Genomic DNA, 15,777 nt, shown 5'->3' on the forward strand with positions numbered 1-15,777 from the left:
GCAGCCATGAAATTAAAAGACACTTACTCCTTGGAAGGAAAGTTATGACCAACCTAGATAGCATATTCAAAAGCAGAGATATTACTTTGCCAACAGAGGTCTGTCTAGTCAAGGCTATGGTTTTTCCAGTGGTCATGTATGGATGTGAGAGTTGGACTGTGAAGAGGGCTGAGTGCCGAAAAATTGATGTTTTTGAACTGTGGTGTTGGAGAAGACTCTTGAGAGTCCCTTGGACTGCAAGGAGATCCAACCAGTCCATCCTAAAGGAGATCAGTCCTGGGTGTTCTTTGGAAGGAATGATGCTAAAGCTGAAACTCCAGTACTGTGGCCACCTCATGCGAAGAGTTGACTCATTGGAAAAGACTGACGCTGGGAGGGATTGGGGGCGAGAGGAGAAGGGGATGACATAGGATGAGATGGCTGGATGGCATCACCGACTCAGTGGACATGAGTTTGGGTTAACTCCGGGAGTTGGTGATGGACAGGGAGGCCTGGCGTGCTGCGATTCATGGGGTCGCAAAGAGACGGACATGACTGAGTGACTGAACTGAACTGAACTGATGTGTCATTATTAATAAATTAAATTCTACTGAAAAGGTAACAAGAAATATACTGCTTTTTTCCCCCTTGATACTAACAATTCAAAAAGGTATATTTTGTCTCCTTTTTTAGAAGATTTGGGAAGCAATCCAGTGAGTGCTTCTTCTCAAGCTTCTGGGCTCCCTTCTCCACCACCTAAAGAGAAGTCTGATCCAACCAATGTGCAGTTTGATCCTAATGGGATGACCTTACAGGTTTCATGTTAATAAAGTGTGAAGTGAAAGTGTTAGTCATTCAGTCGTGTCTGACTCTTTGTTACCCTACAGACTGTAGCTCACCAGGCTCCTCTGTCCATGGAATTCTGCAAGGAAGAATACTGGAGTGGGTAGCCATTCCCTTCTCCAGGGGATATTCCCAACCCAGGGATAGGACTTGGGCCTACCTGCATTGCAGGCAGATTCTTTATAGTCTGAGCCACCAGGGAAGCCCCAATTAATGAGATCACTCTAACTCACCTAATAACAACAGTCTCAGTATTTGTCAGAGTAGCTTTGAGGATGCATTAAAGCATCAGTTTAAAACATCAAAGTTACAATCTATCCTTAGTTTAAACCATGTTCTCATCCATTCACCAAACTGAAGGCAAAGAGGAGCTTACTGAATACAGGTAATAGCACAACTCACTACTCTGGTATCTTAATCAAAACTAAGCTCTAATAATCGTTACATTCTAAATCAAAACCAACTGAAATACTATTTTGAAGTTTTTATTTAAAAAAAAAAAAACAATTACTATGGGACTTCCCTGGTGGTCCAATGGTTGAGAATCTGCCTTGCAATGTAGGTGATACCAGTTCAATCCCAGGTCCCAGAAGAGCCCATATGCTACAGAGCAGCTATGCACCACAACTGCTGAGCCCATGCTCCAGAGCCCACGAGCCACAACTACTTCTCCCACGTGCTGCAGCTACTGGAGCCCAAGCTCCGCGACAGGAGAAGCCACTGCAGGGAGAAGTCCGAGCACCGCAGAAAGGAGTGGCCTCTGCTCACGACTGGAGAGGGCCACATGCAGCAACAGAGACCCACCATAATCAAAACATAAATAAAAAACAATCAAACAAATGACTGTGGACAAACCCACAGAAAAATATGCTAATCTCTATGAAAGAACAAAAGAGACCCATTTAATTAAAATGTCTTACTTGAGTTCCAGCCTTCATTGGGTTTCCAAGGTCACAAACCACCTGGCGGGTTTGGTTTTCTGTCTTAAACGCACAGGAAAGTCTTGCTAAGGCCTTTGATAGACGAAGAAAGAGGATTGAAGGGAAAATAAATTAATCACTAAAAAAAAAAAAAAAGCAGAAGTCATACTAAAACTGTAAAGTTTCTAGACAATATCATACATTTGGATGTTTGGGTTTCTTGCTTTACAAAGCAAACAGATCTATTTGAATAATGAGGGATATGGGGGAACCAGAACTGTGTTCAGTTGCCACATATACATGCAGAAGTGTTTCTGAACGATCCCTAGAGGACTCAGACACATAACCATATTATTTCTGACAAATTATTTGATGGCCAGGCTTAGACCCTTTATCCATCTGACCTTGTGTCAGGCACTTAGCTAGCAATTTTTAAAAAGTCATATCAATGCATTATGCAAAGTACTAGGCTTGAAAAGAATTATGTAAGACAGGCACTCTATTGTCTAGCAATTTAGCCTTAGGTAGAACAGCTAAGCTGTAGTATAATAAATAGGGTAGCTGCTCATTAATGTTAATGTGAACCATGAGTGCATTTCGATTTTTAAAGAGGCAGCTTGCTTACTTCACTGTTACGGACAACCCCGATGAAATCAGCCTGCAGTGGGATGGAAACGATGAGCTCGGCTTCATAGGCACCTTCCCCCTGATTCTGAGCCTTAACAATCAAGGTCAGAGGGTTGTCGTCCCCAATATAGATCTTCTTTTGATCACTACAAGTTAATATAAATCTAGTCAATGAAGAAAGACTGCATAGCAAGAGCATGACTGTTCAAAGCATTGATGGTGTTCAACAGCGTCTCAGGATATTTTGAGACCACTGCACAGATCAACACTGAACTGGAAATAGCACACTGGGTGCAAACTCAACGTTTCTCCCAATCAAAGAAAACACTGATGCCTTTCTCATATCACTATCACTCAAATCTACTTATGAAAGTAATTTTATATCCCTTTGTACTTATTAATTTCCTGATTTTTTTCTAAAAGTTGAACTAATCCCCTGGTCATGATACTTTGCTATAATTTATACATCATATAAAATGGTAATACGTCCTTTAGTCAAGAGACAATCTTTAAGAGAATACAATGCTACTTTGTGACACTACTCCATACTGATGAAAAAAGATCTATTAACCTAGGCAGCTGGTGAAACATACAGCCTATTTTTCTAAAGCTCAACATTCACTCCTTTACTGAAAATCATGCATTATCCTCCAATTTAACTAATTCTCATTGCTATTACTTTAATAGAAAAATGTGCTCTTTCATTTCAATTTCTTATTATACAGTCTATTATTTGGAACAAAACTTACCTATCTACAGAAACCTCCAGTTTGGGCTTACAGACATTGTCTTCACCACAGTCAAGTAGAATATGAGCCTAGAAAAAAGTTTTTTAATTTTTTATACATGAATAAATACCAATACAGGTCACACACAGTGTATATTAATATATATATGGATGTATATGAATATACATGTATATATTTATATACACTCAACTTATATATACCTGAATGCAAAAGGGATCATGGCTGCCTGTTTTTAAACAGGTCAGTGTTAGCTAGTAAGAATGAAAAGGAAGGAAAAGATTCATAGGGTATAATACAATTAGTTGGAACCTTTTAGGTCTATCTCGAATTAAGCTGTTATGACTTTGGAATGAAGTGTAGAATAGAAAGTAATACTGAATTTAGAGTTTAGCTTTAATCTGCTACTGCTAAGTTGTGTGATCCTGGGCCAAAGAAGCTCCTTTACAGAATTTCTCATTACAGACTATGCCTCTGGAGAGCACAGAATAAGGAGTAAAAGAATAAGGAGCTGTGGATGCATAGCAGCAATTCAGACAGACAGACCAAACGGAACAGAAACTGGATGAAAGGAGTTCCGTGTTGGCATGGCCATCTGGAAAGAGATAAAGAAGAAGGACCCAGAAGCATTAAGTTAGCAGATCCAGGACAGATACAATAAGCAAAGACCTCAACACTTTCTCCCTCTAGATATGACCATATGACGTGTCAACCGGAACACTGTGGAAAACCCAGCAGAAAGACACAGTGGAGGAAGCAGAAGAAGTTGGGCAGGATGTGAAATAAGAAACATAAAAATTAATAAAAGAGGAAAGAAAAAAATGATTAAGCCATTCTTGGTTTGTCTATTGTTAACATCCAAAGGGCTTCAGGTCCTAAGGCAAACAGAAAAGAAAAAGATTTAAAGGGGAAAAATAGTGACAGGCTTTCTTGAAAACAACAACAAAACTGTATGCTTTCAAGTTACAGGGATATATGGCTTCCAAGAATAAAATTATATGATAGAGATCTTAACTGACAACGTAACTGGGATGAAACCCAACAATACATGTTAACTAATTCACTGACCTAGATGTAAACAGCTGCTATGTGCTTCAAGAAGTTGGGGGGAAAAGGCCAGGATCATTAGAAGAACTTTGAGGTAACTGCACAAGTCATATCAAAGACAATCAACTGCTTAGTTCATAAACTAAGACTGGATTTAATGATATGTGATAGTTGGCCACCTCATGTGAAGAGCTGACTCATTGGAAAAGACTCTGATGCTGGGAGGGATTGGGGGCAGGAGGAGAAGGGGATGACAGAGGATGAGATGGCTGGATGGCATCACTGACTCGATGGATGTGAGTCTGGGTGAACTCCGGGAGTTGGTGATGGACAGGGAGGCCTGGCGTGCTGCGATTCATGGGGTCGCAGAGAGTCGGACACGACTGAGTGACTGATCTGATCTGATCTGATCTGATCTTACACAGAGTTAAGAACTTAATACACATTTGAATTAACAACCAGGAGGCGGTGGGGGGGTGGGGAGCTGCTAAGTCGCTTCAGTCGTGTCCAACTCTGTGCGACCCCATAGACGGCAGCCCACGAGGCTCCCCCGTCCCTGGTATTCTCCAGGCAAGAACACTGGAGTGGGTTGCCAATGCCTTCTCCAGGGCGGGGTGGGGGGGTGGGGTGGTTAAAAAGCACGTTTTCTGCAGAAAGCACTAACTCCAAAGGATAAGGGTACAGAAAGGAAAACTCAAGAGCTGCTTTGTCCAATAGAAAAGCCACAGCAAGCTGCACGTGGCTTTTGAGCACTTGAAATGTACCTAGTATGACGGGGCGGCGTGGGGGCGGGCGCGGGCGGGGGTTGTTTGAGTTTTACATTTCATTTAATATTAATTTATTTAAATTTAAAAACTGATATTTGATTCTGCCACTGGAAAACTTTAAGTATAACTTTTAAAATAACTTGCCTATGTTATTCTAAAAGTTATACTAAAAGTTTTCCAGTTGCAAATTCTATGACTTCTAAATGCAGAAAAAATATCTGACGAAGCTTTAGCATCCGAATTGAGATGTGCTATAGTATAATAAACTCTGGATTTTGAAGACAGTAAAAAACAATATAAAGAATTTCATAGAAAAATGTGACTATTTGGAAATATGGTTTTTAAAGGGTAATTAAGTTAAAATGACATCGTTAGGGTGGGCCCTAATCCAATATGGTGGTGGTGGTGGTTAAATCGCTAAGTCATGTCCAACTCTTGCAGCCGCATGGACTGTGGCCTGCCAGGCTCCTCTGTCCATGGGATTCTCCAGGCAAGAATATTGGAGTGGGGTGCCATTTCCTTCTCCAGGGGATCTTCCCAACCCAGGATCGAACGCAGGTCTCTTGCATTGCAAGCAGATTCTTTACTGACTGAGCTATGAGGGAAGCCCTAATCAAATATGACCAGTGCTTTATAAGGAGATTAGAACACAGACACAGAGGGGAGACCACATAGAGACACAGGGAGAAAGTGACCACTACAAGCCAGTGGGAAAAGCTTCAGAGGAAACCAATAGCCCACACTTTGATCTCTGACTTTAAGCCTCCAGAATTGTGAGAAAATAAATTTCCATTATTTCACCACCCATTCTGTGGCACTTTGTAATAGCAGTCAGTCCTAGCAAACTAATACAGATATATTATTAAAATTACAGTCACCAGTTTTCTATTTTTTTTAATGTTACTGATCAGTAAATTTAAATTATGAATGTGTCTCACATTATATTTCTACTAGAAAGCAGTACTTTAAAGAGTGTACAGTAAAAAAAAGTGAGTAATATGATCAGGGAAATAAAGGGCCATTTTAGAGAGAAGTAAATAAGCATGGTGGGGTAGGTAATTAACACAGAAATGAGAGTTCATAATAAAACTAAGAATAGAGAAAGAAAGATGCCTGAGAATAGGTAATGTCCTTGTTGAAACAAAAGTAGAACACAGAGGAAACAAAGATTCAAATAATGAAGAAATGGAGGTAGAGAAAGGGAAGAAAGTCAAATATTAAAGTTATTATTTCCCTCAAATCAGATTCCAAAGTTAGGCAGTTTGATAAGCTGCCTTTAAATTATATTGGTATCAAAGAGATTGGTGATCCCAGTAAACTAATGTTAACACTAATAAATAGTTTCCGAAAAAATTCCACAATTATAAACAGAAAATAATCATAACCCATATATCAAAATGCATAATGTAAAATTAACAATTAACTTTTTTAAAAACTGTAAAACTGAACAACAGACTATAAGAGGCTCATATGTTCATTATTAAATTAATCAAAGTAAGACTGTGCATCCCCTAAAAATATAAATTGTAAAAAATACGAACTAAGAACAATGTTTGTAAGTTCTATACTAATGGGTAGTGGAAAGCAGCATCTATACTATTTACATGCAAAATAAATATAAGATAGCTATATAAAATAAATTATAAAATTAAAACTATAAAATGTAGCAAACATATAAAATATGTTCCTTATAAAATTCTGTGTTGCTGTATTTGATTTTATCAAAAGAATGATTTATATACTATATATGCATATGTGTGTATATACACTAGTTTTTTAAATATAAATCAAAGATAACATAAACTTGTTCAGCAAAATACTAAAATACTATGTATTACTTAGCATCTTGTTGTTTTCCTTGAATTACTTTATTGTTTTATGTATTCAAAATGCGACCTTGTCTTCCTCTGCATATAAGCTGAGTGGCTTTGAATGTCTCCTCCCCTCTGACTTCTCTGACTAAAAAGGCAACATTATAGAAGCAATCCTTGTACGGCTGAGTCCCTTTGCTGTGCACCTGAAACCATCTCAATATTGTTAATCTGCTATACTCCAATGCAAAAAGATTAAAAATATAAAATAAAAGCCATCCTTTATGCTATTTAAAAAATGAATTATAATATTTTTTAAAAAGATAAAAGAATAAAAAAGTACAGTACCTGTCGACTAACATTGGCAGGAGTAAATTGGTTAAGAATAGGTTGCAACCCTGTTGCATCAGCAGCTGTTCTATAATCCAACCAATACTCCATAAAAATAGTAATTGGAGTGAGTTTGTCTCTAAATTCAGATTCATCCTAAAAATGGAAAAGCTTTGAATTAATTACAACATCAACCTAAGTAAGACATCAAGCTATCTGTAGAAATCCGTAAGCGCACAATACAAAGCCAGCTGTACTCAGCCCTTGATCCAGTTCTACCAAAACTCTCTGTAAAACTACACTTACATAAGAATAGGATATCCATAAAGAAGACTATCATTATCCATTGAGAATCCTTAACCAACTTTGTTTTGCAATGTAATATTTGATTCACACAAAAATATATGAGACCTGTTAATAAAATGAGCACTCTGACACACACCCAATATAAATAATAACTAGGACATTACCTATATTGCTTAAGCTACCTACATGCTCTTTTCATCCCTCTGTCTTCCTTCCAGAGGTAATCATTCCATTAGCTTGCTCACAGTAGTGTATAGGTCTCTAAAACAGCATATTCTTCAGATTGCTTTTCCTGTTCATTTTAAAATGAGACCATACGTATTCTTCTGTTATTTGCTTCGACACTTTTTTAGAACATTCATTTGCATTATTGCATGTAGCAAGGTTAATTTTTATTGCTGAGTAACTGGAGTGGGTAGCCTTTCCCTTCTCAAGGGGATCTTCCCAACCCAGGGATCAAACCCAGATCTCTCACATTGCAGGATTCTTTACCAGCTGAGCCACAAGGGAAGCCCAAGAATACTGGAGTGGGGTAGCCCATCCCTTCCTCAGGGGATCTTCCCAACCCAGGAATTGAACCAGGGTCTCCTGCACTGCAGGCAGATTCTTTACCAACTGAGCTATCAGGGAAGCCCATGTTGAGTAATACTTATAATAAATCCACAGTTTATCAATTATTTTTTGGATTTCTTTGGGTTTTTGGTTTATTTTTGCTATTACAAAAAAAAAAAAATGTATCATTCTACACAGTGGAAAGGAGATTTGTCGGCTAAGATAATACCATATTATCTTCTAAAATCTTCACAGCATTTACACTGCCATCAGCAACACATAAGAATTCTCATTAATTCACAGCTGGACCAAGCAATAGGTACTGGTAGACTTTGCGTATAAAATGGTATTTCTTCATAGTTGAAGCTTGAGGTATTTGTCTTGTTTGCAAATATCATGAACAGTTATTTAATCAAAAACCTTTCCTGCACTTCAAGTAAGATGGCCATGTTTTCAGTCTATTCATGTGTGAAGTTGTACTTCTATACTTTTAATGTTAACCCACTCTAGGATACATGCAAGTTGGTCTGTTTTTTAATCTTCTTTATAAACAGCTTGGATTGAGTTTGCTTATATTTGGTTAGTAATTCTTTATCTATGTCTTTGTGTAAGACTCATGAATTCTTGTTTATACTATCCTTGGCCAGTCTAGGTATCAATTACACTAGCTTCAGAGAATAAACTGGAAATACATCTTGTTTTTCTATTCTTTCTAAGAGCTTAATATTGGAATATCTCATTCCTGACAGCTTAGACATTATTGCCTATAAAATTATTTAGGTCTTGTGATCTGTTTGTGTAAAGACTTTTTAAACTGCCAGTTCAATTTTCAGAATGGTTTATATGGTTAGTTTATATGGTTAAGTGGATTGTTTGGGTTTTCTATTTCTTCAAGTAACAGTTGTATCATGTTTTTCTAAGAATGTTTTTGTTTTCTTGGTACAAGGTTGTTCATAATATTCTATTATTTTAATTCCTCCATTATCTATGTGCCTGCGAGCAAAGTTGCTTCAGTCATATCCGACTCTTTGCTGCCCCACAGACTGTACCCCTCCAGACTCCTCTGTCCATGGGATTTCCCAGGCAAGAATACCGGAGTGGGTAACCATTCTCTTCTCCTGGGCATCTTCCCAACCCAGGGATCGAACCCAGGGTCTCCCACACTCTAGGTAGATTTTTTACTGCTGAGTCACCAGGAATGTCCTTTTTTAATTTTTAATTTTGTGGAGGTTTTTGGGTTTTTTTCCCCTTCATTTTTTCCCTCAAGCTTTCATTTAAACAGCATTTAAGGCTATATACATTTACCTCTATATTATGCTTTTGGGATATTCTACATATTTTGATATTTCCATTATACTTTACTTCTAAGTAAATTTCTAGTATGATCTTTTTTTAAATCCATAAGTTGCTTAAAATCACAATTCCTAATTCTCAATTTAAATTTGTTACTGATTTCTAAATATTGCACTATAATCAAACAGCATATATTCTATGATTTCAATTTTATTAAATTTGTTCAGACTTCCTATATGTATATTGGGAACTTTTATATTCTCTAAATGTTGGATGCCAAGTTCTATATAGAGTTTATTAATTATGTTGAGTCTTCTATATCTTTACTGATATCTTTGTCTTTTAAATCAAAGTTCACCCTTTATTTCTTTCAATATTTTATATACATTTATACTTTGTAACTGATAATTCTAAATCTCAAGTCTTTCCATGGGGTGGCAAAGAGTCGGAGACGACTGAGCAACTTTCACTTTACTTTTCCAGGACTAAGATTTGTTTGCTGTGTCTTCTAATGGCTTACTCTCTGTTTCTTTAGTACTTTAGAAATGAATTCCTATTTGATTTGAACTTAACCTGTGGGACCTGTACTAGATTGTTCCAGTGAAAACTTGCACTTACTCTTACAAGAGTCAGGGGCATCTTTGTTTTGGGGACACTTTAGCCCTGTGGAAAAATCTAGACCTAATACAGAGGTTCAGGTCAGACCCCTAGCTTGCAGCAGGCCCCAGGTGACTCTGAACCCCCATAATGGTGTTGGCAAGTACTGCTCCCCTCTGCCCAGGTTCCATCCCTCCCTCTCTAGCTACCCTGACTCATACACTTGCTTACAACTCACAAGTCAGGTTTGCCAATGGAGTTTTTTAATTGATTACTTGGGGAGGGGTAGATTTATTTTACGGTCTTGAGAGTCCAGTTAATACATTTGTCATAATTTAATAAGGCCACCTGACAAGAGTAGATGTCCATTACTCAAGTCTGACTCTTTAAAAAGCCCTGTTTCCTCAACTGCATTTTTCTGTTTTCTTGTTTATTCACCACCAAAAAAACTTTTACAGAAAGGAAAAATCATTCAGATGAAAAAATAATACATAGAAAGATAAGAAACATAAAAGTATGTCTTACCCGCAGATATGCGATCAGCTCCTCACACTGCATCTGTCCCCCCCTTGAGATGGTCATGTTCTTGGAGTGACCCGGGGACCTGTTATGGAGAAAGAGTGCTCGTCGAATTGCTCCTTTCTGCTTGAGTTTATCCAAAAGAAGCTCCACCTGGAAGTCTATACAAACCAAAGGATTTATAACCAACATAATCTTTATGGACACCTACCTGTCCTAAATATCTCAAGTTTTCATGTAAAGAGAGATATACAGACATTTCTTAAGAAGTAACTTCCTTCTAATTCATTCTTAAAAAGTCTATCCGGTATAGTGAGACCACAACATATTAATTCTGAATAAATATTTAATAATTAATTAATCCAACCATTCCCAGCTTAATGTCATCTAATAATTCAGACACTAGATAATGATAAAACAACTAGCAGATAGAAGGGAATTTTTTTTTCTTTTCACTTAAGCTGAGAGGAGGAAGTTCAGAAATAAGATATGTGAATAATTAAGACTTCCACCACTAATGCAGGTAGCAGCACTCCTGCTGATTGTGAGTAAGAAATGTTTACTAATCTGCACCCATACATTCACTACCGTGATGAATGAGCAGTTTGTATCAATTCCAACTCCTACTTCTAATAAAGCTACCATATCAAACTATCAGGTAAATATGTCTCTTGTGAAGCAAATGACCAAACAAAGCTGACCAGGTCAGGAATCATCTTAAAAAGAATGTGCAGCCAAGAATCAAGCATAGTTGCTAGATTACTAGCTTTTAAGATTCAGTTCTTCTTAAATAGTTTCTTCAAAGGAGATAAGAATGTAGATCTTTAAAACCACAAGTCTCCTTTCAAGTTCCTCTAAATGCTCAACTTCATAACAAATCTGAGTGAAAACCCAGGATTATTTTGCTTCCAGTTCTGTTCCATCCACTCTTTGAGAGACAGCAAGCGCCTGCCTCTAGCCTCTTGAAACTGCCATTTCCTCCGCAAAATACGTGTCCAGGTAATCCCTTAGCTCCTTCATTTCCTTCAAGTCTTTACTGAAAAACTACCTTCCTTGCCACCCTATGTGAACTTCAGACACAAACACACCTCCCAACAGACTCAGTCCCTCTGTTAAGAGCTTCACTGTTATTTCTTAGCATTTACACTGAAAAATCTCCACAATAGTTACTGAACTCTCCTACCCTGCTTTCAGAATCACATAAACAATTTTTTGGAAAAAAAGAGTGAAGTTAGTATTTTCTGTGTGGGTTAAACTTAGTGGTCAAAACTTTTTCTCCTTCTCTCTTTCTAAATTTCTTCTCTCTTTCTACTCCTGAAATTACCAGGGTTTCTCCGGCACATAAAATATAAACTTCTCAGTAGGTAACTGACTTTATAAGCAATGATATTCATTTTTCCTGAAGTTCATTTGTCTCACATTTGTAACTTTAACTTTCTCAAGGCCGTATTTATCACTAATTTTTCAGAATGCCAATAAATAAATGTATTATCTCTGAACTGGCTTAAGAGCTGCCAAACAAAATAATTATGTTGTAATTTTAAATGTCTTTTACATAAACACTCAAATAAAAAAAAAATAACAACTATCTGAATAGTTATTCAGATATCCTAGAACTTTTTTAAGTGCTGCATACGCAGCACCATTATATATAATTTTTCCATAGAACACTTACCAAGCTTCGTAGGAAGTGCTCCTTTGCCATCTGCCTTTAAGCAGAACCTGACATTAAAACTGTAAAAAAATAAAAAATACATACAAATCCCATAATCCAGTTTAAACATTTTTTAATATCATCCAAATCTCACATTTCTTCTTTTTTAAATCTCACATTTCTAATACTTAGTTTACACTGTGAAGCCTTGTATCTTTCTTTACATCTTAATATTATTTTTATACATTAAACTATACAGAATATTCTAACTCATTCTTCAGTAACAGGCACATTTCCTTTCACAATACTTTAATGAGACAAAAAAGAAAAAAAGTTCCTAACCTCCTCTCAAGTTTATAGAATCTCTTTGACAAATCTAAATGAGGAAAATGACAGTCCAGATTTAAAATAAATATCTCACTTATTTAAAAGCCCCGCAAAGCTCCCTTTAATTAGTGAGCTCCTCTAGAATAGCATTTTTCACAGCTTATTACTAGGTCATGACATCAGTTTACTGGGCTGTGGTCAGCATCTTAAAAAAACGAATGTATGTGTAAAACTGATGTAAGTATCAAGGGTAAGATTTCATGAAACTTAAGTTTAAAAACGTATGTTTACTGGATTATGATGTAAAATGTGTTTCATCCTATAATCAAAAACATGTGAAAGCTACTGCTCTAGTTAATGTATTCAAAGCCTTCACACTGTTACCAGAATAAGCAAAACCTTGAAAATGTCACTGCCAATCAATGAAAATGAAGACCAAATACTATTGAACTTTTAAAGCACTCTGATGAAAGAAATAAAATTTTTATTGTATACATGTTTGTTTTATATATTATAAACAAAATTTTGAAAAATGATTTTAATAATAACAATACTTCAAAAACAAAATCAGGAAAAATATCTTTCCATTAGATCATTTGAAGTAAAATTTTCCCAGCTTCCAATCATTCAACCCTTCATATATAAGTTCTCTTTGATTTTTCTGTGTAAGTAAGAAACACGAACATTGTTTCCCAAAGTTGGGTACTTACAGTCAGTTTATATGGATCAGGACTTTTCATTACTAATTTTATATTTATGTTGACATGCATGAGAAAGACTGGTTTCTCCATTTTATTTTAATATGTTTTAAAGTAAAACATGAGTCAGTTTAAAGGAAAAAAATCTTAAATTATAAATACAAATAAAATAAAAAATAGTAAAAAAAAAATCACATGATATAGTGAAAAGTAATAAAAAATGTAAACTTGAAAAATAGAGAAGAATTTCAGACATTAAGTTTACAGAAAAAGTTACATTTTTCTTCAGAAATTAGTAAAAGAACAAATAGAAGACCAATACCTTCAAGCAAAATAATTCTTTTCATACAATGAGTCACAGATACTAAATCTGAAAAACATCATTATTTTTTAAAAATCAAAATCAAAATCAAAATGTTCACTGGTTTTTTTATTTTTGATATATTCATTTTTCAAAAATTAGTTTTATACTAGTTTATAGAATATTTCTAGAGGCTTATATGTACCCTCTTTGGAACAATATTTGTAAATTCAATCTATGACAAGAAAATAGAGTATATCCATAGAAACTGTTTCAGTAATATTTCAGCCCACTCCCCCATTTTCAATTAATTTTATAATGATTGAACCAATAATTATAACTATTATTAAACAAAAACCCTTACCAGGAAACTTTGAGATCTGTCCCAGGCAGAGGGCAGGTTTTATTTTCTTGATTTAAAATGCTAGGGTACACTTCAAGGCCAGCATTTACAGTGATAACTGGTCTGGCCCTGGTTTTAAAAAAAAAGAAAAAAAGTTATTTAAAATGATACACTGATCTAAGTACTTCAGGATCACGTTCATGGTGTATACAGCACAATGTTCACTAAAGCAGTGTCTGTAATAGCACAAAGAATAGAAACAATCTAAACGTAGAAAGACCAAACAGCTCAGTTTGCCCCAGACTGTCTTGATTTTATCAGTGAAAGTTCCATGACCTGGTAAAGCCCCCTCAATTCCAGGCAAAGCAGGACCACTGGTCACAACCTATCTGAACACAGCCCATTAAAGCAGGATGATTAAACAAGTCGGGGGATAGCTACCTAATGCAGCTGCAATACAAGAGGGAGATGAGTGCTGTAAAGCCATCTGCACTAATATGGGATGATATTAGCCAGGAGAGAATTTTAGTATGACAGGAAAAAAAACCACCATGTAAAAAGGATGCGTGCACATATTCACACACACAATTTTGTAATGCACAGAATGTTTCTGGTAGGATATACTAATGAACTAGTAACTGGTGTGAGAGGAAGTATATATTTTTTATTGTATGCCCTTTTTATATTGCTTGACATTTTACCACATGCCTGTATTACTGCTATTACTATTAATAGCAATTTTTAAAACTAAACAATAAATTAAAATAAATATAGTTTTCCAAAGTTCAGATGTACATGTTTATGCTCTGTAAAAAAAATACAGCAGGCTCAGGTCAGTGTGCTTGTTCCAATCATGACAAATCCAAGAACCTGTATGGTCGCAAGCTGCTCTGAGAGGCACAATCAAGTTGACCTACACTACACAAGAGCGTTAGTTTTCCTGCCAGATATAAGCACAGTCCATAGAAGTGTAAACATCTTAATCTACTTGCGAAGCTAGATGATACCGTAAGGCATGAGGAACTGATGAAACACAGAGAATTACTGGAAATACGGATGAAGCTGGGAACTAGAGACATGTAGATTTACACATATTACTCTGATAAAAATATTTATTTTGGGAGTCATTACATCCTTCCCCAGTGGTCTCAGAATACTGTGGCACAAATACCAAGTTAATTTCTTGTCTCTTAGAGGAAAATGTAACTTTTATACTTTTAAATGTAACTCGTATACTTTTAAATTCATAAAATCTAAAACACAGGAGAACATCTTTGAACAAATTTAAAGAACAAAGATGGAAAATTCTTAATGCTTTTCTAATAAAAAACAATCTACTGCTTTCTCTATTCTGGGGATCTCCTTGTATCACTCCTCCTTGCCTGAAGTGAATCTTGAATAGAAAGAACAAATTTTATCATTAATTCAAGAAAATTAAAATGAAATTTAAGCACTGGTACTTAACTATAAAACTTCCATATAATTCATAACACTCCTGTAGTATCAGATATGGAAAGTCTTACCTGTATAATACAGCTCTATCGACACCAAAAGCTCCTACAATTAAGTCTTAAAAGAGAATAGAAAAAATACGTTAATAATAATAGTTTTTTAAAATTCATATACCATTCTATAAAGCTCTCCATGTACATAATAAAGATTAGATTTAGACATAGACTCAAAGTTCTTCATCAGTGATTTTAAGACAACATCTAAAAGGCTAAAATTTATATGAAAACTTTACACTATTATCAATGACAAACACTTTCATAACACTAATTTTTTCATCCATCCAGGTAGATAAGAATCTTCTGAATAGATACTGAGTAAAAATCAGCACCAATGAAGAAGGATATACCACCCAAACACACATTCCCAAAGGTAAAAGCTTTATAGATGCCTGTGGATTTTTTAAATTTAGGTTTTTTTTTAATTTATTTCCTTTTAACTGAAGGATAACTATAATATTGTGTTGGTTTCTGCCATATATCAACATGCATCAGCCATAGGGATACATTTGCCTGTGGACTTAAATTTCTCTTTCTCTGAAACAAAAAAATTTTTGAATTTTGTGTTTTGAAACAAAACAAAATTTTTTTCTGTTTTTGAAACAAAAT

General features: G+C 35.7%; 1 protein-coding gene across 2 annotated transcripts in view; it reads right to left on the minus strand.

Annotated features, from left to right (window-relative positions):
• Window positions 1-15,777, minus strand: part of ITGAV (integrin subunit alpha V) — a 108,862-nt gene that overhangs the window by 16,248 nt on the left and 76,837 nt on the right. For both annotated transcript variants that reach the window (XM_005202252.5, NM_174367.1), the window contains 8 exon segments: window positions 15,184-15,229; window positions 13,682-13,789; window positions 12,013-12,071; window positions 10,344-10,498; window positions 7,089-7,226; window positions 3,119-3,186; window positions 2,368-2,515; window positions 1,743-1,835 (listed from right to left, as the gene is read on the minus strand). In XM_005202252.5, the coding sequence (XP_005202309.1) occupies window positions 1,743-1,835; window positions 2,368-2,515; window positions 3,119-3,186; window positions 7,089-7,226; window positions 10,344-10,498; window positions 12,013-12,071; window positions 13,682-13,789; window positions 15,184-15,229 (815 nt within the window).

This window comes from Bos taurus, chromosome 2 (genome assembly GCF_002263795.3).
Source record: "Bos taurus isolate L1 Dominette 01449 registration number 42190680 breed Hereford chromosome 2, ARS-UCD2.0, whole genome shotgun sequence".
NCBI lineage: Eukaryota > Metazoa > Chordata > Mammalia > Artiodactyla > Bovidae > Bos > Bos taurus.